We start from the raw sequence: 24043 nt of genomic DNA, 5'->3' as shown, positions 1-24043 counted from the left end.
AACCAAATTCATTTGATAGATGTCATCTTCTATTTTTACTTCTGAATATGTATCTCCAATAGTGGAACAATTTATATTTTCTTTGGAGCACTTATGAGCATAGTTTAATGCATCTACTGAAGGTGAGCCATTACCAGAGATACTTGATTTTTGAGGAGTTTCATATAAATCCTCATAATTATCATTATTTGGTTCATTATATGATATTGAGTCTGATGATTCAATAAAGACTGAGGGATTCGGAGAAATCACTTTATCATTAAAACATTGATTATCAAAATTTTCTTCATCAAAAGAGCTATAATCAACCAAATATGTTTTGCAATTTAGTAAAGTCTGAAGGTTTATAAATTTTGAGATGAATGCCAGTAGTATGAATTGTAACACCTTTATTATCGTGGAGTTTGTATACTCAATGGCTCCTTTAATTTAAAATAATTTGAACTTAATTCTTCCAAAGATTCTGTCTGGAAATCTACATCAATTGGAAGATATGCTTGTTGACCATACATCAGTTGAAATAGTGTGAACTTTGTAGAATCATGACAAGATGTATTGTACACAAATGCACAGGTATCTAGAAAAATACTCCATTGTTCCTTTTAGAGGATACATATTTGACTAGCATATTCTGCAAAATCTGATTAAATTGTTCATCGAGTTCATTAGCCTTAAATCAAAAAATATTTGTTTTATAATTTAAATGATTTGAACTAATTGACCTAATTGACAACTTGAGATATTATTATCGTATTTCTTTACTAACCTATTTAAAAACTTTTTTTAAATTTAACTTACTTGTGGGTGATATGGCGTTGTGAATTTTTTTTTATACCAAGCAATACATTAAGTGTATTATTAAGTTCATTACAAAAGTCAGCCCCATTATCTGACAGCAAAACTCTTGGCACTCCCAACCGCATGAAAACCTGAATGATAGACTTATTATAAAAGTACTATATATACGCACACCATGAAGTTACATAGATGCTAATATATATTAGATGCATAAAATTTAGACGCATAAATCAAAAGAACATATGATTTATTTAATAAGGTAAAATCAAGATTCTAAAATCAAATAATTATATCCAAGAATAATAACAATGGGCCCTTATCTGCTCTAATGTTGTGACTTCATTGATGGTTAAACAGAAACACTCGCTTTGGTACTTCATACTTTTTTATTTCATTACAAAATTTAACAAAAGCTAAAGAATCCTCAGACAATTAAATTAAAATTAATGGTGTTTCTCCATGTTTCATCAATCTTGTGCATCCTCTTTCCTTAACTCTCTTAAAGTATTTCTATATCCACCTCTATCTTTTTCTTCTAAAACTTCTCTTTAAACGCTGATACCAATCAATTGCACCTTTATTTACAACCATCTTCACTAATAGGACTGAATGGGCCAATAAAATCTATGCCAACCATATACCATGGAGCCTTCACCTTTATTGGGTGCACCTGGTTTCCCAGTTTAACTTTCTACTTATTCTCTGTAAACATCACATGATATAAGCTTAACCAGAGTTTAGAATGGTATAGCAAAACCTTACTATAATTATAAGAAAAATCAAAGTTTTCTGATAATGCATAATACAAAATCTAAATTACCAACTCATGGATATTTTTTACCATTCCGTGCCACATGAAACGCTCTTTTATCCTGCCCAATGTTCTTGTTTTACCCATATGGCTAAAAGTTATATGGACATGGCAAGCAACTAATATTTTTCTTTTTTCATCATGATTTCTGATGTATCACAGAAGTAGTTCCTTTTAAAAAAACATCACATAGAAGTATTAATTTAATATCTTTATATAATTTATTTTAACATACCAATTTATGATAATAAAATGATTTCATAATTAATCATTTTTTAAACTACAAGTCAAACCATTTACAATTGCTTGTCTTTTTATAACTAATTTTATTATATTAAAAAAATGTATTATATTATTAAAACTATGCCATCAATAAGCTATGGCAAAAATATTGACAAAAATAATGATTGATTAAATTTGCAAAGCAGAAATAAAAACTATTTACAATTTTAAACTATTTTTTTGAGTTTTATTGCCATGTTACATGTATGTTAATTTATAATACATTTCTTAATTTAAAATTTAGCATGCAGCAATTTCAAATTTACGCTAAATTTTGATTTAGGTTAACCCTTTACTTCGCGGTGTTGTTGCACAACAACAGTTGAAAATTGTTGAAAATAAAGTAACCTAAGGTAGCATTTAATTTACAGGCTTCATAAAATTATTAATCACAGATAAGTCCTTAAATTTAAACTGTTTTCCTGCTCGATTGGACTATGCTTTGCATGTAATAATGTTTTGCAAGTTGAGAAAGTGTTGTAGTAAAGCCGTTTGTATAATTCTTTAATTTTATGTCTGTATTTACATATATATTTTTGTCTAAAAAGTATGAAAAAAATAAAATTATAAAAATTATTTATTATTGTTTTATTCTAACACTTAATTTTTTTTAAACTATAATTTGGATGGGTAAAAATGATTAAAGTTACTTTGTTGTTGTACAGCAACATTGCAAAGATTAGGTTAAATTTTTTTACTGCTTAAGATGCGAAAACCATTGCTTATAAAAAACATTATATATACATATATATATATATATATATATATATATATATATATATATATATATATATATATATATATATATATATATATATATATATATACGCTATATATATATTTTTATATATATTTATGTATATGTTTATATATATATATATATATTATATATATATATATATATATATATATATATATATATATATATATATATATATATATATAATATATATATAGTTTATATATATAATTATTATAAATATATATATAATTTTTGTATAAGTATATATGTATATACTCACACAAAATTTATGTTTATATAGTATAAATATCAAATTTGTTTATTTTTAGATGACTTGTATAAGGGTTAACAAGTTTTATAATAAAAAAAGATTTAAAACTGACAATGTTGAACAAGGTATTGTTAATGTTATTTATCTTCCCGACCCAGAATTAAGTGAGTTTTCTGAAAGTGAATCTGAAAGTTATGACGAAAACACTGACATTATTAAACCAGTGCATCATAAATCAAACAATGATGTTGATTTTATAATTGAATCAGAAAATAAGTCAACAAATGAGTCAGAAAATGAATTAAAAAGTGAATCTAAAAGTGAATCAACAAGTGAAATGGATGCTTTTGATAATGAGGGTAGTCATATTATAAAAAATAATGCTGAAGAAAACCAAAAAATAATACAAAAGAATGTCATAATCAAAAAAATAGTTGTAAAAAGCAGAAAAAATGATTATCGATGGTGTAAACGATTACCTCACAATGTTGATTCGAGTTTCAAAGGTGATGAATTCAAGAAGATTCCAGATTTGGAATGGTCTCCAAGACAAAACTTCAATAAATTTTTTGATGCAGCACTATTTAAAATCTTTGCTGATCAGACAAACTTATATTCTGTACAAATTACAGGAAAATCTGTTAACACTGATTGTGATGAAATTGAACAGTTTATTGGGATACTAATTACTATGGGAGTCCTAAAATATCCACAATATAGAATGTATTGGTCTCAACACACTAAATGTGCATCAATTGCAGATGTTATGGCTTTAAAACGGTTTAAAGTACTAAAAAAGTATTTTCATACAAATGATAATACACATGCCGAAAAAAGGCATGGCAGAATATGATCATCTGTACAAAGTTAGACCAATTGTGCAATCTGTTTTTGATATGTGCAGGTTAGTTGAACAAGAAGAATGTCAGTCTATTGATGAACAAATTATTCCCACAAAATCGAGGTGTCCAATCAGACAATATCTTCCAAAGAAGCCGCACAAATGGGGCATAAAAGTCTGGGCACGATGTGGAGTTAGTGGATTGCTGTATGATTTTACTATCTATCTTGGCAAAGAAGAAAATACAGATATTTCTAAAGAATATGGTAAAGTTGGAGCAGCAGTGCTTAAACTTGTTAAACATTTGCCAAAAAACATTGGGCATAAAATCTTCATGGATAATCTTTTTACAAGCATAAAGCTGTTTAAAACTCTTAAGGATCTTGGAATATGGGCTGTTGGAACCATTCGTAATAACCGCTTACATGGTGCTGAAAAAGTAATGTCTAAAAAAAAAAGAGCTAGAAAAAATGGGATGTGGCTCATTAGATTACCGGGTTGACTTTAATTCTAACATTACAGTTATACGTTGGATGGATAATGGAGTGGTACAGCTAGCATCAACATTTATTGGTCCTTCATTGGGAGATTCAATTAATCGATGGTCTAGTAAAGATAAAGTTATTGTAAAAGTGTCTTGCCCAGATATGATACATCAGTATAATATACATATGGGTGGAGTTAACTTATGCGATATGTTAATGGCATTGTATAGAATAAAGCTAAGTACAAAAAAATGGTATATGCATATTATTTATTATTGTATCAATGTAGCAGTAGTGAATGGTTGGATTTTGTATAAAAGACATTGCAAACAAAATGGAGATATAAGGAAAAACATAATTCAACTATTAGAGTTCCAAACACGTATTGCAGATTCTTTGTTACGAGAAAATGTGTTGTTTTTATGCTCATTTTTCGCAATGTTGTTGTAGAACAACATGTCCATATCTTTTCAATAAATCGTTAAAGTCTAATTTTGGGAAACGAAATAGAATACTATAAAGGTAAAAAAAAAACATAAATTATTTTTTGTTTGTTTTTGGTTTGGTGAAGTAAAGGGTTAAATAATGAATATGTTATTCTGCTAAATTTTAGCAGATTAAAATATTCATTAACATTATCATTAATCTATATTTAAAAATTAAAAAAAAAAAAAAAATTATGTACAAATAATAGATTATAATATTTATTTTGGGATAAATAATTGTTATAAATAAATATTGATAATTCAAGCATCGAATTATCAAAATTTGCATATTACCATGTTACCGACATTTATATATTACAGAATTACCTCGATAAAAGAGAGACAAGGTAATACCTTGTCTTTTTTTTTTACCGAGTTAACTCTGTTACGTAATTAGTTACCTTGTCTTTCTTTTTATACTTATATAGTAATTCCCCTCCTTCAGAAATTATTAATTTTATAGCTTTTTTTCTAATTATTCTTTTTTCGCCATCTGAACTTCCATCAGGGTATTGCTTATTAGTTAAATAAGTAGAAACTTTTATAACGAGTTTCCATGACAATTTAAAAATATTTACGCGCATGCTAACTAAATTTTTTCTAGCAAAGACAAAATTTTTCAGAAAAAAATAATCTCGGCGGATATATATTTTCTGAGAAATTTAGTCCGGGGTCATTTTTATCGGCGGACCAATATTATCATGACAGTTCAAACCAGGAATAATTTTTTAAAATTTAGAAAATCAAGGAATACATAACCATATTAAAGCTCAATACATAGACTATCGTTGAATTTTTAAGGATTTAGTTTCATGTTACAAAATTCTTAATGGTAAACTGGGCACTGACCTATCATTTTTATTCTCAATTCTTACTTGGGTAATCGTGGTCATAACTTTAAACTATAAAAGCTCCATTATAACATTTTTATCAGCACCAAGTGTTTTTTTTGTTGATTTTTAATTTATGGAACAATTTCCTGAAAAATGTAGTATCTGCATCATTTATTTCGATGTTTAAAAAACATCTCATTATACTACTTTGTTTTACTTGATAGAATTTTGATCAAACTTATTTTAACACTTAATACAATTTCAACATTTCAGTAGAAAATCCTCTGATGTATACTCCAGTATTAGTGGCTTTTGGGTCTTTCTGTTGTTTTAAAATAAACAAATAGATGTTGTTGTTTTTTATCATTGATCTTATTTTATTATTTTTTATAAACATTCATTTTTTTAGATGCAGGAATTGTGGATGACCGTGATTTTTCGAAGATTATTTACGAAACCTTAGTTGAACTTTTTCCTTTAAAAACTCAAATACTTTTATTATTTATTTTAAATCTGTTACAGAAATAAACACTGATGAAATGATTTTACAACTTGAAGCTGTACTTCCACAAGAATGGTGCAAAACAATACTGACATGAATGTAGTTTCATCATGCCTGGATGCTACATTTACTCAAAAAAGGACCTGGGTAAATAAATTTCCAGTTGACAGAATTGCTAGAATTGCAACAGTTTTTGAGAAATATCCATGTTTCTCTAATGTGACTATGGTAAGATTTTTTTTTTCATATGTGATTTCATATTTTGTATTGGAAAAAATGTAATATTGTTTCAAAATCACAAACTCTTTTTAAAGTGAATAGATGTTTTTCAAAACTGCCATGTCCTAATGGATTATCTTATAAGTTTTCTCTGCTTTTTAAAATTATTTGTATGCTTTTATTATTATTATTATTATTATTGTTATTATTATTATTATTATTATTATTATTTAATTCAGATTGTTGGCGAAATAGCTCGTGTATTAAAGTCTGCTGTCACAGTTGACTCAGCGAGAGTCAGCTTAGCTGAAGAAATTGACACGTTTTTATATTACAGAATACACAAGTTAGTAATTCTTCGCCCATTGCCACCCAAATCAAATACAGGTGAGTGTGCATGCATACACAACCCTCCGAATTAGGAAAACTAAAGTGGGAAATAAATTACCGACCTTAGACTGCTTTAGGTCAGCATCAGATTACAATTGGCAAAAATAAAACCATTTTCACAAAGGTTTTACCATAAAAATTAAAAATGCGGTCAGCAAAAATTTGCCAACCTCAAGCACTTTAAGGTTTTTGATTGATTAGGGTTAGGTACAATAATGTATTGAAATCATTTGATAATTAAATAAGTAATGTGTTTTTAGATACTAAAGTTAAGCACTTAATGAATTACTTGCTGCAGTTATTTATCAATGAAAGTTCTAAGAAAAAAAAGACTAAAACTGGGCATATTGTTTTGGAAAAAACTGTAAGTTTGTATGATCGTTTGTGTGAAAACTCTTGAATATATATATATATATATATATATATATATATATATATATATATATATATATATATATATATATATATATATATACATATATATATATATATATAAATATATATATATATTTATATATAAATATATATATATATATATATATATATATATATATATATATATATATATATATATCAATATATATATATATATTCAATATGTATATATATATATATATATATATATATATATATATATATATATATATATATATATATATATATATAGATATATATATATATATATATATATATATATATATATATATATATATATATATATATATATATATATATGTAAATTATGTTAGTGTATTTTACAAATAGAGTGCTCAATGTTCTTAAAGAACAGAGCAATAATTAATTAGTAAAAAACACTTATCTAACTTTTATCTTCGACTTCAAGTTTCACCATTGCTGGATCATCAGGAAGAGTTCTCTTCCTGATGATCCAGCAATGGTGAAACTTCAAGTCGAAGATAAAAGTTAGATAAGTGTTTTTTACTAATTATATATATATATATATATATATATATATATATATATATATATATATATATATATATATATATATATATATATATATATATATATATATACATATATATATATACAACCCTCGGAGTTAGGGTCGGCATTCAGCAATGCCGACCTAACTGCCGACCTGAAAGTATTTGAGATCGGAAATACTGCCAACCTTGTTTCTATGTTTTATGGTTAGACCTTTGTATCAAATAACGTTTGCCAACCTGATGCCGACCTTAAAAAGATTGAGGTCGGCAAATTATTGCCGACCTCATTTTTCCTAATTCATCGGGTTATATATATGTATACATATATATATATATATATATATATATATATATATATATATATATATATATATATATATATATATATATATATATATATATATATATATATATGTATATATATATATATATATATATATATATATATATATATACACATATAGTAATAGTAATAGTATATAAGTTGCAAATAGGATACAGATCCTATTAAAGTCATATAATGACTATAGGCAACTATCAATTGAACTGTCAAGCATTCGTTTAAATTCGTTAGTTGAGGAACAGTTAACTGTTGCATCATTGAGTGCATTCCAATGCTTAGCAACACGATTACTAAAAAAATGATATCGTGGATCGCAATTTCTGTTAAATTCGCGTACAAACTGTTCTCGTTGACCACATCGAGCTGGACGTATAATTGGTTCATTGTGCCAATTAATGATGGTAAGACCTTTTTCAATTTTAAACTTTTGAATCAAGTCACCTCTTATTCTACGATCCTCCAGTTTTTGAATTTGAAATAAGATACATCTATCTGTGTAACAAAGATGTTTGCATATAGTTGGGACTTTTGTGGATCGTCTTTGAATTTTCTCAATAATCTTTATATCTTTCATTAAATAAGGTGACCAAGCACTGATTGCATATTCCAGGTTAGGTCTGACATATGTTTTGTATAACTTAGTCCATAACATTAAATCCCTTGATATAAATGTTTTTTTTAACATATTAAGCATTCTGTTAGCTTTATTACTAGCATGAATAACTTGATTAAAATATTTAGCATTACTTGAAACAAATATACCAAGATCTTTTTCTACATCTGATTTTTCTAAATCGTAATTTAAATAGTTGATTGTATCTTGAAGTGAATAGTTTGAGCGTGGGTTGTTACTTCCCATATGCATAACTTTACATTTTTCTAGGTTCAGCTTCATCAACCAAACTTTTGTCCATTCAGTGATTTTATTCAAATCAGCTTGAATGTCAGTGGTATCATTAAGAATATTTTTTACTCGTAGCTCATTCATTAGTTTCGAATCATCTGCATATAGTTTACTGACACATTTTAAATTGTCTGGCAAGTCATTGATGTAAATTATAAAAAGTATTGGGCCTAAAACTGAGCCTTGTGGGACACCGCTAGTAACGTGAGCCCAATCAGATACGTGTTCTCCAAGTACTACTCTCTGTTTTCTATCAGTGAGAAAGTCTTCAATCCAATCAAGAAGGTCTCCAACTATTCCATAAGCTTTAAGCTTGATGATTAGTAATTTGTGAGAGATTGTGTCAAAAGCTTTTGAAAAGTCCAGATATACCACATCTACTGCATTTTTGTTAGCTAAGCATTTTGTAATATAATCATTGGATTCTAATAAGTTTGTAACACATTGCTTTATTCTTTACAAAACCATGTTGAGATTGAGATATTAAATTTAGTTTTGAGAGATGATTTACAATGTCATTGGTTACTAAGCTTTCCATTAATTTACATGGAATAGATGTAAGAGAAACTGGTCTATAATTACTTGGTTCATTGGTATCACCTTTTTTAAATAGTGGAGTAACATTTGCATTGCGCCATGCATGAGGAATCGATCTTTCTGATAGTGATTTGTTGTATATAATTGTTAGAGGTAAAGATAGTACATTAGCACATTGTTTTAATATCATTGGGTGGACATTGTCCGGTCCGGTTGTTTTATTTGGATTTAAATTTTTTAATTTATTTTTGATCTCATCTATTGAAAAATGAAGGCTTGATAAACGCTCAGTTGTACGATTTGAAAGTAGTGGAGAATCTTTGTTAACTGAATTATTGTTGAAGACTGATTTGAATTGATCATTTAATGTGTCAGCAATGAATCTACCATCGGTCCCAGTAACTCCATAATTATTTCGAATTGATTTGATGCTTTGTTTGATTTTGTGTGAACTGTTAACATAACTAAACAAACGTTTGGGATTTTTTGTATCAAAAGCTAAACTATGTTCAAATTTTTTAATAGTTAATCTTTTTTGTACTTGTAAAGAAGATTTTAGTTTTTTGTATTGTTCGACAAGCTCAGGTATTTTCCACTTTGAAGATTGATTTTTACGCCATAATCTATTTTTTTTATTTATGAGGATTAAAAGTGTACGATTGAGCCAAAGAGGTTTGTTTTTATTTTTACATATCACTTTTGGTACAAACATATTTGTTATGTAGTTATAATGATTCAAAAATAAGTTGTAACTGTCATTTATATTTAAGTTGCTTAACTCTTTTAACCAGTCTATATTTTGAAAACATTTAATGATAGAATTGAAATCACTTTTATGGTAATTGTACTTGAATGTTAAGTAACTAGTTTTATCTTTATTACTTGATAAATCATAATTAAATTTTAGTACCAAATGGCCTTGACTAGCTAATCCAAGTGGTGGTAAATTTTCTATGTGTTTGATTCGGTCTGATGATTCAGTTATGACCAGGTCCAATATATTTTTTGGCATTTTATTTTTTTGGATGAATGTTGGAAATGTTACATTTTGAATGATGTTTATATTGTTAATAAGATCTACAACTCTAGCACCAATGCTGTTTTTATTACCATTAACTTGGACAGAACCATCTTCATACCATTTGATGTATGGAAAATTGAAATCACCACATGTGAGTATACCGGTATATATTTTTCTGTTTAACTCTATTTTTGCTGTTTGTATACTTAGAATTATTTCATCGTCAGCTTGGTTTGACCTTTCAATGTTAGTGTTATTTGATTTTTCGTCATTATAAATAATTTTTGATTTTAACGGTGGACGATAAATACAGCCAAGCTTAATAGTTTCGTTTCCATACTTGATAAGGCACCAAATTTGTTCAGATTTCGTAACATTAATTGAAGAGTTTTTTTATTTCAAATGATGATATATTGTCATGAACATATATTGCTACACCACCACCATTATTTGTGTTTGAAATATTGTCGTTTCTGTTAAATTTGTGTAAATAATAATTTTCAATATTCACTAAAGAATCTTTTTTGAACCAAGTTTCAGTGATAAATATAATATGAGGTTTGTACGTTGAGGCTAATAATGATAATTCAACTACTTTATCTGAATTTAATGAGGTAGCATTTGTATAAAGGCATTTTAATTGGTTATTATTTTCATCATTTAATGTTTTTTAATTTGCCTGACATATATTGTTTTTATTACTTTTTGAAAATGTATATTTGTTAGTGTATTTTTTATGTTTTTTTGAGCATAGTATTAATCTGCTACTACTCTTATTGGGATGGGTGGTAATCAATTCGTCTAAGTTCTCCATTTCTGATTCCGAAGTAGAACTTTTTTCCATTTCTCTCACCGAAGCGAAGCCTCCCTTCAGAACCATTTACTACATTAGGAAGTTCTTTATTTTTATTATTTCTTTCTTCTCTTAGTGTACGTTCAAATGCTCGCTCAGTTGGTGTCTTGTCTTTGTTTAAATATACTTTTTTGTACTTTTCGAATCTTTTTAGATTTTTTGCATTTAAAAGAACACATTTTTTAGTTTCTTGATCAAGTAATTCTACCATAACCAAATCACTAGATGGCAAATATGGCTTTAGATTGACTTTTTATTTTAATCGTGTAATACGCCTAATTTTACTATGATCAACACCTAATATTTCAAAAATTTCTTTAATTTCTTTTTTATCATAATCTTTTCTTTTTTCTAGATCAATTTCATTAGTTTCTTCTAAGCCACTAATAATTATATTTTTTTCGATTTTTGATTTTTCAGTTGTCTCTTTGGCAACCATGGCAAGGACAGCCATGCTTTGTTCAGAACTTTTTGCTTTACCGCTTACAATGTTACTAAACGATGGAATTGGACTTTGTAATGCGCTAAGAGTTGTATTTCTATAGTTTTCATTTGATTCTAATTGTTCAATTCTTTTCATAAGTTTTGTGATTGTATCATCTTTTTTTTGTTAATTCTTATAAGATCCCTTACTTCTTTCTTTAGTTCATAGCTCCATTCGTCTAATAATTTAATGGAAACAGTTACATTTAGCCGATCAGGATCAACAGAAGGACTGTTAACCATGTTTTTTGTTTTGTAACAGCACACTGAATACAGCACTCTTCACACTGCACCTAACAGCACACTGAATACCAATGATTGATGTGAAGTAGTCTTTGGTAGGAGGGCTACCACCCTAAACACCAGTGGATTACCTCCTTTTCGTTTTTTTATTTATATCTTATTACACCTTATTACACAGGGACTAAAAAGTTTCAGTATGTGTTTTTTTCCGTAGTCTATATATATATGTAGTATATATATATATATATATATATATACGTAGTATATATATATATGTATATATATATATATACATACATATATATATGTATATATATATATATATACATATATATATATATATACATATATATATATATATACATATATATATATATATATATATATATATATATATATATATATATATACATATATATATATATATACATATATTTATATATATATATACATATATATATATATATATATATATATATATATATATATATATATATATATATATATATATATGTATATATATATATATATATATATATATATATATATATATATATATATATATATATATATATATATATATATTAGTAAAAACACTTATCTTAATTTTTCTTCAACAATTCGTTCCTTCATCAGGTTCATCAGGCTTCCTGAAAAATCTAGATAACTGTTTTTACTAATTTAATTTATTATTGCTTTATTCTTTAAGAGCATTGAGCACTCTATTTGTAGAATACAGTAAGGACTCCTAACTTTTAGATATGAAAAGATAATATTGTTAAATTTTAGGAAACCTTAAATTAAACATATATTTGAGTTTGTTAAATTTATTAACAGATAAAAAATCTTTATCTGTACACAACAGACGATGGAGACGAGGCGATCGTTATGTGTGGCGAAAAGATTATTTTACACAGTTTTTCATTTTCTGACGCCGTGATAGGTCTTATTGAAATACACTATGTCATGGAAATAGAATATGACCCCCATGTCATGATAGCATATACAATCTTTCATTATATTTTATTTAAAGATGAAAGCTCGACAGACACTTGATTGAATCAGATGAGCAGCCTATGGGAGGAGTATTGCCTTTATAAGCATGGCCATTAACTGGACATTCCATAGAACAACAAGTGTTATTTTAACGATGAGAGTTGTTTAAATGTATAAATGCTTTTTGAATATACTTATTTTATGTTATTCTAATTTCAAAATAATGTTTCATTTTTTCCATGGAAATAGTACTCTTGTAGTATTGTTTCATAGTCCACGGAATTATTGTTGTAATTTTGTTTTATAGTTCAGGGAGGTATTGAAACAAGAAAATAGAATCTTATTATAAGCAAAAATATCCTTGAAACAAGAAACAGAAAGTTCTTAATAAAAAAAAAAAATCTGAAAACTAAAAAAAAAATATTAATTTGAGCAAAAATATTCTTCAAACAAGAAAAAAAACTCTTTATTTAAGAATATAAGTTCTTGAAACAAGAAAAAGAATTCTTATTTTCAAAATAGTATTCAAAAGTTGCTATTCAAAAAGTTCTCACAACTCAAAGCATCTAATTACAGACTAGTATTATTCACAAGCATCCCTTGCAAAGTTATGAAGCGTTTTTTTAAGACCAGTGTACTCTTGATAGATATATATATATATATAAAAATATGATTTCGCCTTCAAAGTTGAACTAAACGAATCTACCTGAGCCACTCAATCTTATAACATAAGCTATGCGCAACGGATACGCTTCAAATATCATCTTCAAGGATCTGGGAAAACTCTTCAACAAAGCCTCTTAAAAAAGAATCCTCCACAAACTTCAAAGCTACAAAACAAAAGAAAAGCTCCACGTTCAGAAGACAAAAGAGTCGTTGTTAATAAACTTCGAATAGGAAAAACGTTACCAGAGGTATACTACAAGGTTTGGTTTTAGGACCTTAAGCATTTATTTTGCTTATTATTGATCTTCTAGACAAATTTTAACATTAGATTTAACTCTATACTAATGATAGTGAGGCAAAAAGCGTTATAAAATCCGACCAAGATGCGGACCTCATGCAAGTATGCATAAACAAAGACGTTGAATGGTCACGCAGCTGGCTAATGGGTTTCAAATTCAAGAAATGCAATGTGATGCATACGCGCTAAGAAAAAAATAATAAGAAAAAGATTATTTAATGCCAGAACTAGACGGCCTGTGCAAGTTCACGATTAACATCTAGCGCAGCAAAGAGTACAAAACTGCACGCAAAGTGAAAAATTCTTTACAAAACGTATTGTTTTCCAGTAAAATACCTTACCACAGACAGTAATTGATGCAACTTTGGTTATCATGCTCAAAAATTAGTTAGATAAACGTTTTATTCAGTTAAAAGAGATGAATTAAAAATAACACAAAATAAACTCTCTAATTATATGTTCTTTAGGAATAATACTTGTTTAACAAATGTGCACGAGTATCGAAGACTGTTAGTATAAAAGTGTCTAATGCAGCACACCTTTGTTGATAATGTTTACTCAAAAAATAGTAAACACTACCTATTTTTTCAAAATCTGAAAAACTTGTTCGGATGATTGTATACTTTTTTTATTTTATTGACCGCCAAAATTTTTTGTTGTTGTTAATATTTTATTTTTGTTTTGCCATGAAAATAAGCACGTTGCGTAAAATATTAACACTGAAACAGGGGTAAAAAGAAGACTTAGTACTTTTTATCGCCAAAGCCCTAGATAAATTAAAGACAGTGCGAAGTAGTATCATTTCTCTTTTATGCATCTTATTATTGCAGCTGTGGCGAAGTGGTTTGGGTTCTGCCTCAGAACCAAGAAATCCAAGGTTCGGCGCTGATACAAGCCTTATAAAGCGATATTGGTAAGGAAGGAGGCTTCAACTTCCTTGTTAAATGCTTTTCCATGGTGCTCTGAGATAAAACCGTAAGGACTTCTGTCAGCGAATATGTCTTCTGTCATTGAATATCTGTTTTATGTAATTGTTTTGATTTATTTTGAATAATGGGTTAAAAATTTTGGGATTAATATTTTTATTAATTTTGAACGTAAAAATTAGATGATGATAAATATTTGGTAAATATTTAGTATATTTAACTTAGTTAAAAGGGGTTGGGAATGTGTAAAACGGCTCATTAGATATAATTCTGATTGCGTTTTTTTGCATATTAAAGAGTATTTAATAATAATTTTTATTGGTAACACACCAAGCAATATTAGCATAATTAAGATAACAATGAATAAAGGAGAAAAAAGGAGAAAGTGCTTTAATTTCTTTCGTCAAGGAAATACCCCAAGAAGTTTTAGTTTCTTTTTTTATATCGACAAAAGTTTTACAAGAATTTTGTCTAGTTCATGACAGCGATAAAAAAAACTTTGTTTTAGTTAAATTTGGTGACAATTTCCATGCTCAAAATCAATCAGCAAGACTTAGAAGTTGTATATTTACTGAATTAATTAGTATTTTTATATCATTACGAGGATTTAATAAAGAATTTCCGTAACCCCACAAGCTATACTCATATTGTTAGTTTTCCAGAGTTATAAAAAGTATATTGCTTAATAATTAACTAAAGTATCTAATTTTTCTTAACATAGATTTTTAAAACTTAACCTGTCCTTATTTAAACTCTTAAAATTTAGTATATAAAGATAGATGTAAGAGTGGGCTACAAATTTATAGTAGTCTATAGCAAACGGGAATATTCAGGGGCTAAAGTGGTGCCAAATCAGAATTTATACCGTCAAAAAAATTTTATTTTTAAATCAAATGACATTAAAAATTTTTTATATATACCAGAATCTCTTTTGATTTAATCCCGATGACAAGAAGTGAATTTTTGAGTAAGATGTGAGTTTTGGTGTGATGTTTTAACACAACCTAGTACCACAAATTATTCATTCATATAAATATTTTTATCTTAATCAAAATGAGTAAAACTAGAATTAAAAACTATTACTTTACAACACATACAAGTGGGATATACATTGACTTAGAGTAAGGGGCGTGTGTTCCGGTGCGTGTGTCCCCCTCCAACCAAAAAAACTTTAAATGAGATTCAAAGTAGGTTTTCAAATTGGTCTTTCCCACATAGTAACATACATCAAAATATTCATTTTCTCATTTAAGGTAGCGTTTGAAACCCCTAACTATTTTGTCTTGGTAAATGATTAAAACTCTAAATTTCAATAATTAAACTAAAAAATGACCATTTTCAAAGATAGAAACAATGAGAACGTAAGCCAAAATAAACTTTCAAGTTGCACAACATATAACTTAAGTCGCGTTGTAAGTGCCCAATGTTTATAAAACATATGAATAAAAGTGAATTGAAGATATTTCTATTATTAAAACTAGTGTAAACTTTACTCTATATAATTAGTAATTACTCTAGTTAATTTAAAAAGTAAAGATGATGTCTTCAAGAGAAAAAAAAAGTTATTGTGCAATAGGTAAACAAACGACTTAAATGAAGTTATGTCACATGGTATAACATTATTTTCATCTCTTTCGTCAATTAATTAAAAATATTTATCCAAAATAATATTAAGCTCTATGTACCTATTGCATTTTATCGTTTATTTAAAAATAGCGTTATTTAACATTTCTCGATATTTTGTAAAAATAATCAAAAAAAAAATTACAACATTTTGTCATGTCAAAGGTTATACACTAAATTTTCCTTTAATTTTATCTCAAACTCCCAAAAAAGAATCCATTCAACATTTATTTATGCAATTATTATAACTAGTGTAATAAATGTGAAAACTAACAAAAGCAACACAGGTTGACAATTTTGCAGGCAGACCTGGAATGCCTTGGTACCTTTTAGCAAATCACACCATTTATATTTCTTTATTAATACATATTATTATAGTTTTTTATTCATACATATATTAATAGATACATTTATATATCATTTTGTATGTAAACAATAAACTAGGGGTGTACCGGAATTCCGGCTGGATTTTGTGATACTCAGTTCATTCCCGTTCCAGCCGAAATTACAATGATTAAAGCCGGAATGCCGGAATTTATTTTTCAAATTTATTTTTTAATAGATGTGACACAGAAAGTGTAAATTAAATCAAAAAATCTTTGTCCTACAGAGAAATAAATAACAATAGCTAAACCTAGGTAAAAAATACAAATTTATAAATGAACACAATGAAGTTTTATTTGCAATAGTCAATTAAGGATTAAAAATAATCAAGGCAGGATTTCTGGAAATTTAGAAATATTGTGGTGCAAAAATATCAGCTGCTCTCCAGTTTTTGGCAACAAACTAGCTTTTTTTTCCTCAAAAATGTTACCTGCCTCTAACTTTGTCATAAAAACTTCAACTGAATGAATTTCAAAGCAGTTACACTTTTAGTGACAACTTACACTGATATGTGTATTGTATCAAGCTTTTAAATATCCAATATTATATTAAGAGACCAGACTTAAATAGCATATTATAGACAAGGACAAATATAAATCGTGAAAATTGCTCCATTAAAAAAAAAAGGAACAAAGAATCAACAAAGTTAAATGATAAAAGCAAATTAATCAACCAACAAAAAGTCTCCACAAGCAGCCATATATCCGATTAAACAAAGTGGGTCATCTGTATTCTCTTCAGGTCGAGAAGGTACCTTGCTAGCTATATGCATAAATATCATCACATATGAGGATGGTAATCCTTATTATCGCTCCACCATTTTAACACTGCTTCTTCATTTTCTAATTTACCTATTCCTTTCCCAACCATAAAACAATCTGTTTCTTTTTTTATCTCTTCATCTGTTATTATCCCTTTTTCTTTGCTTTTTCTTTTAGGGTTACTTTTTCTTTATTCTTCTAGCTCCTAGCAATTAAGAAAACTTTTTGCGATTGCCATTCTTAAAATTGATGCATATAAAGCTGATATAAATGGCTGACAACCTTTATTGGTTGGTGAGGAATTAGAACTATCGGACAAAGATAAATCTGTTTCTGAAATATTTCTGACATATTAGTCTCTTTTCGTGAATTTATTTAATCCTTTATCTCGGACAAAAGCCAAATTTTAGCCAAATTTTTTTGCTCATTAGGGAAAAGTGACAGTTTATACCATGGATCAACAGCTGTGGACAAAACATATACTTTACTAATTAGTACATTAAAGTGACCTTTTATTGAAACTTTACTCATAAATCTTTTTTAAATAAACTTTCTTAGCATCTTCTTCATTGATTGGGCTCTAGAATCATCTGCAAGGCTTCCAAGAAAATTATGTAGTGCACGAATATGGCTATATACTGATGACAACATTGATTTTGATTTTCTGACTGTATCAGTAATCATAAAAAAGAGTTGCAAAAGTCCCAATACATTTTCAATTAGCTCCCATTTACTTTTTTTTTTTTTTAATTATCTTCGCTTCCAAAAAGGCTGCAAGCAACCACTAATTAGAGTTGGAAGTTACTGGAAGAGAAAAGATGAAGATTGTAGAGCAAGATAACGGTTGACAGACGACATAAAGGATTGCAAATTATATGAATCAGGAAAGCAAGATGAAGGAAGCGAATTCCAAAGAACTGATGCTCGAGGAAAAAAACTAAAGAAAAAAGAGTTTTTGGAACATTTAGGAACAGTCACAGAAAAAGGATGAGACTTAATTAAATGACGAGTAAGACGAGAATGAATTTTAGTAGATGACCCAAGAGACGCGAACTATTTAGAGCAGTGCCCATTAGAGTAATTGTAGAAAAGAGAAGCAACATTACGACGATGTGATAATGGTTGGAGGTTGGCTGCAAGAGCAGGTCCAACTATGTTTAAAATGCATTTTTGCACCTTGTCTAAAAGAGAAAGGGCATAATTAGAAGATCCAACTCAGATATGGCAACAGTATTCTATACAAAGCCGGATTTGAGATTTATTGAGATAGAGAATAGAATCCAAAGTAAGAAAGTGTCGAGCTCGATAAAGAGATGTAACCTTGGCAGATGCTAATTTTGCAACAGATTTGATATGTGGTTTCCAAGAAAGATTGGAAGTAAGGGTTAATCCTAGAAGATAAAGAGTGGATAACTCATCGAGTACATTACCGTTCATAAATATAAGAAGATCTAAATTATTGCGATAACGATTGGTTGAAAATAATTAAGTCTTATATGAATTAAAGTTCATCAGCCACTGTGAGCCCCATTCTTCTTATTAAAAATACCAGCATGCCAAACTCTATCAAAAGTTTTTGAAATGTCAAGAGCGATGGCCTTAACCTCTCCACCTTTATCTAATGCCCGATAAATCCTATCGGTTGTTACTGTTAGCAAATCAGCTGTAGATCGAGAAGATTGAAATCCAAATTGATGATTAGAAAGTAAGTTATTATATTCAAGATGAGAAATTAAGTGTTTGTTAATTAAAGATTCAAACACCTTGCTTATGATAGGAAGAAAACTAATGGGACGGTAGTTAGACAAGTCAGACCGCATTCCAGAATTTTTGAAAATAGGGATAACAGATGCCGCTTTCCAGCATGCCAGAAAACAAGACTCCGATAAGCACTTGTTAAATAGATTTGAAAGTATATACCACAGCTCCGGAGAACACTTCTGCAAGACTATAACAGGTATGTTGTCTGCGTCACAAGCTGTTGAAAAGTCTAAGCAGGAAATCATTTTAGATACAGAAACTGGAGTGATACGAATGTCAAGCAATGGATCAACCTTTTGACGACTATATCAGGTAGAATGCAATTAGTGGAATCAAGAGATGATATTGATGAAAAGTTCTCAGCAAACAATCCAGCTTTGTCTTTAGGTGAGGTGACAAAGTCTGAACAATACAAGAGAGGTGGAATTACAGATTTGCCATTATTATTGATACTATTAAAGATTCTCCAGAAGTCACGAAAGCCTGATTTTTGTGATGAAATACGAGATTTCATGACCTGAGAATAGCGGGCTTTGGTGTTAGACAAAACCTTTTTACAATGGCTTCTAGAAGTAATAAACAGACGTCTGTTTTCTAGAGAATTGTTTTGCTGATAGATACGGAAGTAACGTTTTGATTGGCAATCGCAGCAGCACAATGTTAGGAAAACCATGAAGAAGAGTGAGGCTTGACTTGGAATTGTCGAGAGGGAATAATATATTCCTTGCCAGCCTGAATCTACAAAGCTATGTAAGAAGTGCATTTGTCGTCATGAAGACGAAAGATTTTACCCAAGGGCCATCACAAAGAAAATCACGGAAAGAATCCCAGACAGCTTTAAGGTAGTTGTAAAAGGTACAACAATAGGGGGATTTAGATGATAAAGAAAAATGAGATATTAGTTTTAGAGGGATCAAACTGTGATCAGAAACACCTAAAGGTAAATGTGGAGAAACTGAGCACTGACTAGGATCAGAAACAAGAAATAAATTGAGTAGAGAAGGTAAATGATTCAGGTTGTCTGGAAAGTGATTTGGAAAGTTGACTATTTGAGTTAGTGACTGAGAAAGGCAAAAGTTGTGGGCTTTAATGCCGTGAGATTCACTGACACTAGAGCCAAGCCACTCAGTGTGATGGGCATTAAAGTCACCGACAACAACAATATTGGATGATGGATAAAGAGCGAGGGCTTGGTCAATATGATCAGTAATAACATCAAAAAGAGTGCAGTCTTGAGATGAAGAAAAGCGATAGAGAACAAAGAGAAAGGCGATAGAGTGAAGTGGTGCAAAACCAAAGCTGATAAAAGAGTTGTCTGTAGATTCAAACCTAGTTTTACGACAAATGGGTGAATTCTTACAAATGTAAATGCCCAGGCCAAGCATGTGACTATTGGAGTCTTTACGAATTAATGGAAAATAATTATCAACACAAAGATCTCAAGATGAGACAGCTGAACTTAAATTAGTCCCACAAAGAGCAAGTAGGTATGTTGGTCTGGTAAACTTTGCAAGAGATTAGACTCAACAGAAGAAAAGTTACTTCAAAGACCACAAATATTAGTGAATGAAAGGCTTAGAGAACTTGGTGATGACCATGGTTTTTTGTGTTTTATAGTATTTGGTACTTTATTAATTTTTTAATTTGTTAAAGAACTTGAATCGAAGCAAAGATAGTACTCAGAACACTATTAATAGCCCAAGCAAATGCCTCATTACTAATAATAAACCCTAAGCCGTAACAAAGGGCTCTAAATGTAGCCTTGGCAATGCACACCAAAAGTACAAACAGGGACACCATCCATGCGCAACATGGCACTGTTAATATTTTGATATTTTTTAGCTGTTAATGGAATCAGCCTCTCTGAGAGGCTGATTCCATCCACAGAGTTCGGGAAACGATTCTCTGAGAGGCTGATTCCATCCACAGAGTTCGGGAGGCTGATTCCTACAACAGAGTTCGTGAAACCTGACTACCAGCCGGCCTCAGAACCATAAAACTGAGTTTTAGAGCTGTACCCTCACTAGGAGATAATGGAATGAGCTGCCTAGTCATAAAAACAGAGACGCAAGCAAAACCCATGCATTGAGTCAAGAAAATCCAGCATTCAACATTCTAAACTAGGAACAATGTATTAAATATACATCTGCGCCAGTCTAATAGATGAAGAAGGGGTGCGAGGCTGGTCAACAGAAAAAATCTGTTTACCCCTAAAGTTTTTGCCTAGGATGCATTTAACATCTGCCCAAGATGAGTATTTTTTTAACATTTTTAGCCTTTACTTAACCAAGAGCCCCAGACAGGGGGTTTTTTAAGTCGGAGTTGGCATCTTCTAGCCATAGCCTAAAAAGGCGTATCCTACAAGGCAGCAGGACGTGAAGCAGATTGTACTGGGTTACATGTTACCAGTTGCAGGATTAACTGACCTCAAAGAATTGAACTTAATATTAAATTTATTAAATGAAAGTGGTCTGCTGTGTAAAGTTGTATAGATCTTTTGCGAGTCTCAATTCGATCCAACATTAAATATGTACTATTCTACATCGTTGGAACATCTTGGATTGGTAATAAAGGTTTTGAAATTTTGAAATCTAATTCTTTCTGTATTTCTTTTAATTTGGTGCAAGCCAAACTTGAATGGTTAAAATGAGTGAAAATGCTTCTGCATTTCTTTATCATGTCGTATACTGCAACCTGATCAAAAAAGGCGTCTTTGATAACTAGCTGCAGTTGATGAATTAAACATGAGATTCCTGAGGACTCTGTCAAGTCAATTCCAAGTTGTATGTTATAAGCACTGTCTCGAAGGACTATATATTTTCTTTTCGGACATCCCAATCAACTAGCATCGCATCAAATAAATTTTAAATATTTATTCCTGAGTGGGATCCTGGAAAATGCTTACAGTGTAGAACACAATCCTTTTTAATAAAACTATCTGTGATCCAATGCGCAGTCAATGATACAAAAGCATCATTACTATGGGTATTTGTCCAAATATCTGTTGTAAATAAAATATGATCAGTTGCAGAAATGCAACTATGTCATTAAATACTACGGTTTTTAATTTTCGTAGGATGCTGGTAGCATTGTTTTCTTAAAAGACTTTTTATTTGGAATTAGGTATTTTGGTTGCAAGTGAGCAATCAATTTAATGAACCCCTGATCTTCAACTTCAAAAAAAGGTTGATTGTCCATCGCAATAAAATTTATTATTCTTTGATTAACTTTGGAGGGGCGAGAGTCCTTTATATTCCAAACTTTTTTAGGAACAAAATCATCTATGCAATTGCTACCAATTTTCTCTCTCGTGGTGTCTCTGCTTTTGATTTTTTTTCCATTTTCTATACTTCTTGTTTAGCCTCATCATATGTATCCATATGTTATTTTTTAAAATGCATATGGAGTAGTGTCGTGCTAAAAGCTTTTGGGATGCTACCACGTTTAACATTTTTGTGGCATAACTTATATTCTGCTAATGTATTTGTGACATCATTTGTTTTAAAATACCTCTTTATAATTCCGGCAAATCCGGTTCCAGCCGGAATTGAAAAAATCCATTCCGGTACACCCCTACAATAAACATATATCATTTAATTTTATTTAAATGTAGTATAATATACATATAAATATATAATAAATATAATATACATTGTTTAAAACACATAATTAACATTATTACCCTTTATCATACTTTTTTTTGTCTATTGTACCACTTATAGTGCATATTTTGTTATCACATTAATAAAATATTGCACGTTATTACATTATCTAATTACGAAACTATTAACTTTGATACACCATCAGCTGCAAACTGAAGTTTTTTTTCATGCAATAGTCATCAGCATTCAAATCAGCGTCATTTTTCCAGTAAGAAGTAGTGTAGATTCTGTCCTTGTTTCTTTTATTTACATTTTTTATTTACCCCCCTATCATACGTGACAGACTTTAATTTGTTAGTACGTACCATTTTTAGCCATATTGAGTTATCTTCCGACAATTTTTTCGGACATAAAAGGATCTAATTCATCAAGTTGCATTATGGGCAAATGTTTATATAAATTTCTTGTTTTGCTTTTAGTACACGCTTTTGCTCTGACATTTCTTTTTTCATTTTTTTCATCTTTTTTTCATTTGCATTAAAATCAATTTTTTTTATCTTTTAAAATCTCAGCATCTGAGCATTTTAAGTAATTTCTTTGTTCTTTTTTTAAAATGTATAACATATTGCTGCATTTAGTGATCTTTGGCACCACCCATAAACTCTTCCCGATCTTTGTGTAAAGTAGCAATAAAGACGTGAAAATTTCAAATTTATAATCTAAAAAATAAACAAGTTTTCAAAGATGTGCTTAGTTTTTAATTTGTTAATAAGTTTTAATCAAACTAAATAAAGTTACCAAATAGAGTATGAGCTTTTTCAAAATAATTAGATAAAAATTTATATGTACATAGAAAATGCGTAAACTTATGGGAAAGAATAGAATAGAAAAAAATTCCATCTTTAATATATACATGGATGAAAACACAACTCAGTTTTTGATATCAATAAAATATATTTTAAATTGGGACTGTCCATTACTTACGTCAACCATTTTTTGGCAATTTTAACCTCCTCCTCCTCCCCCTTGTCAA

General features: G+C 29.1%; 2 protein-coding genes across 3 annotated transcripts in view; one reads left to right on the top strand and one right to left on the bottom strand.

The window, feature by feature from the left end:
* The window catches only part of LOC101234502 (kinesin-like protein KIF2A), a 99235-nt gene extending 87026 nt beyond the window's left edge, over positions 1-12209 (bottom strand). Inside the window, exon 1 of the mRNA XM_065801622.1 lies at positions 12160-12209. The gene's annotated coding sequence lies outside the window, so the exon portion shown is untranslated. The remainder of the gene's footprint in view (positions 1-12159) is intronic.
* Positions 5357-13228, top strand: LOC136082408 (uncharacterized). 2 transcript variants are annotated; one of them, XM_065801624.1, is made up of 4 exons: positions 5357-6278; positions 6509-6656; positions 6920-7023; positions 13027-13228. In XM_065801624.1, exons 1-4 carry the CDS (start codon positions 6123-6125, stop codon positions 13051-13053), a joined length of 435 nt encoding a protein of 144 aa, XP_065657696.1. In that variant the 5' UTR covers positions 5357-6122; the 3' UTR covers positions 13054-13228. The 2 variants fall into 2 exon arrangements, with proteins under 2 accessions (XP_065657696.1, XP_065657695.1); XM_065801623.1 differs by having other exon boundaries at positions 5359-6278; positions 12831-13218.
* The last annotated feature ends 10815 nt before the right edge of the window (positions 13229-24043 follow it).

Source organism: Hydra vulgaris, chromosome 07 (genome assembly GCF_038396675.1).
Source record: "Hydra vulgaris chromosome 07, alternate assembly HydraT2T_AEP".
Taxonomy (NCBI): Eukaryota; Metazoa; Cnidaria; class Hydrozoa; order Anthoathecata; family Hydridae; genus Hydra; species Hydra vulgaris.
This window is presented reverse-complemented; position numbering and strand designations above follow the sequence as displayed.

Excerpts from the sequence above, each read along its gene's own strand:
- LOC136082408 (XM_065801623.1), top strand. The coding sequence starts at position 6,123 with ATGGTGCAAAACAATACTGACATGAATGTAGTTTCATCATGCCTGGAT. Across the intron at positions 6,279-6,508 it reads GTTTCTCTAATGTGACTATG|ATTGTTGGCGAAATAGCTCG; the intron begins GTAAGATTTTTT and ends TATTTAATTCAG. Across the intron at positions 7,024-12,830 it reads ATATTGTTTTGGAAAAAACT|ATAAAAAATCTTTATCTGTA; the intron begins GTAAGTTTGTAT and ends ATTTATTAACAG.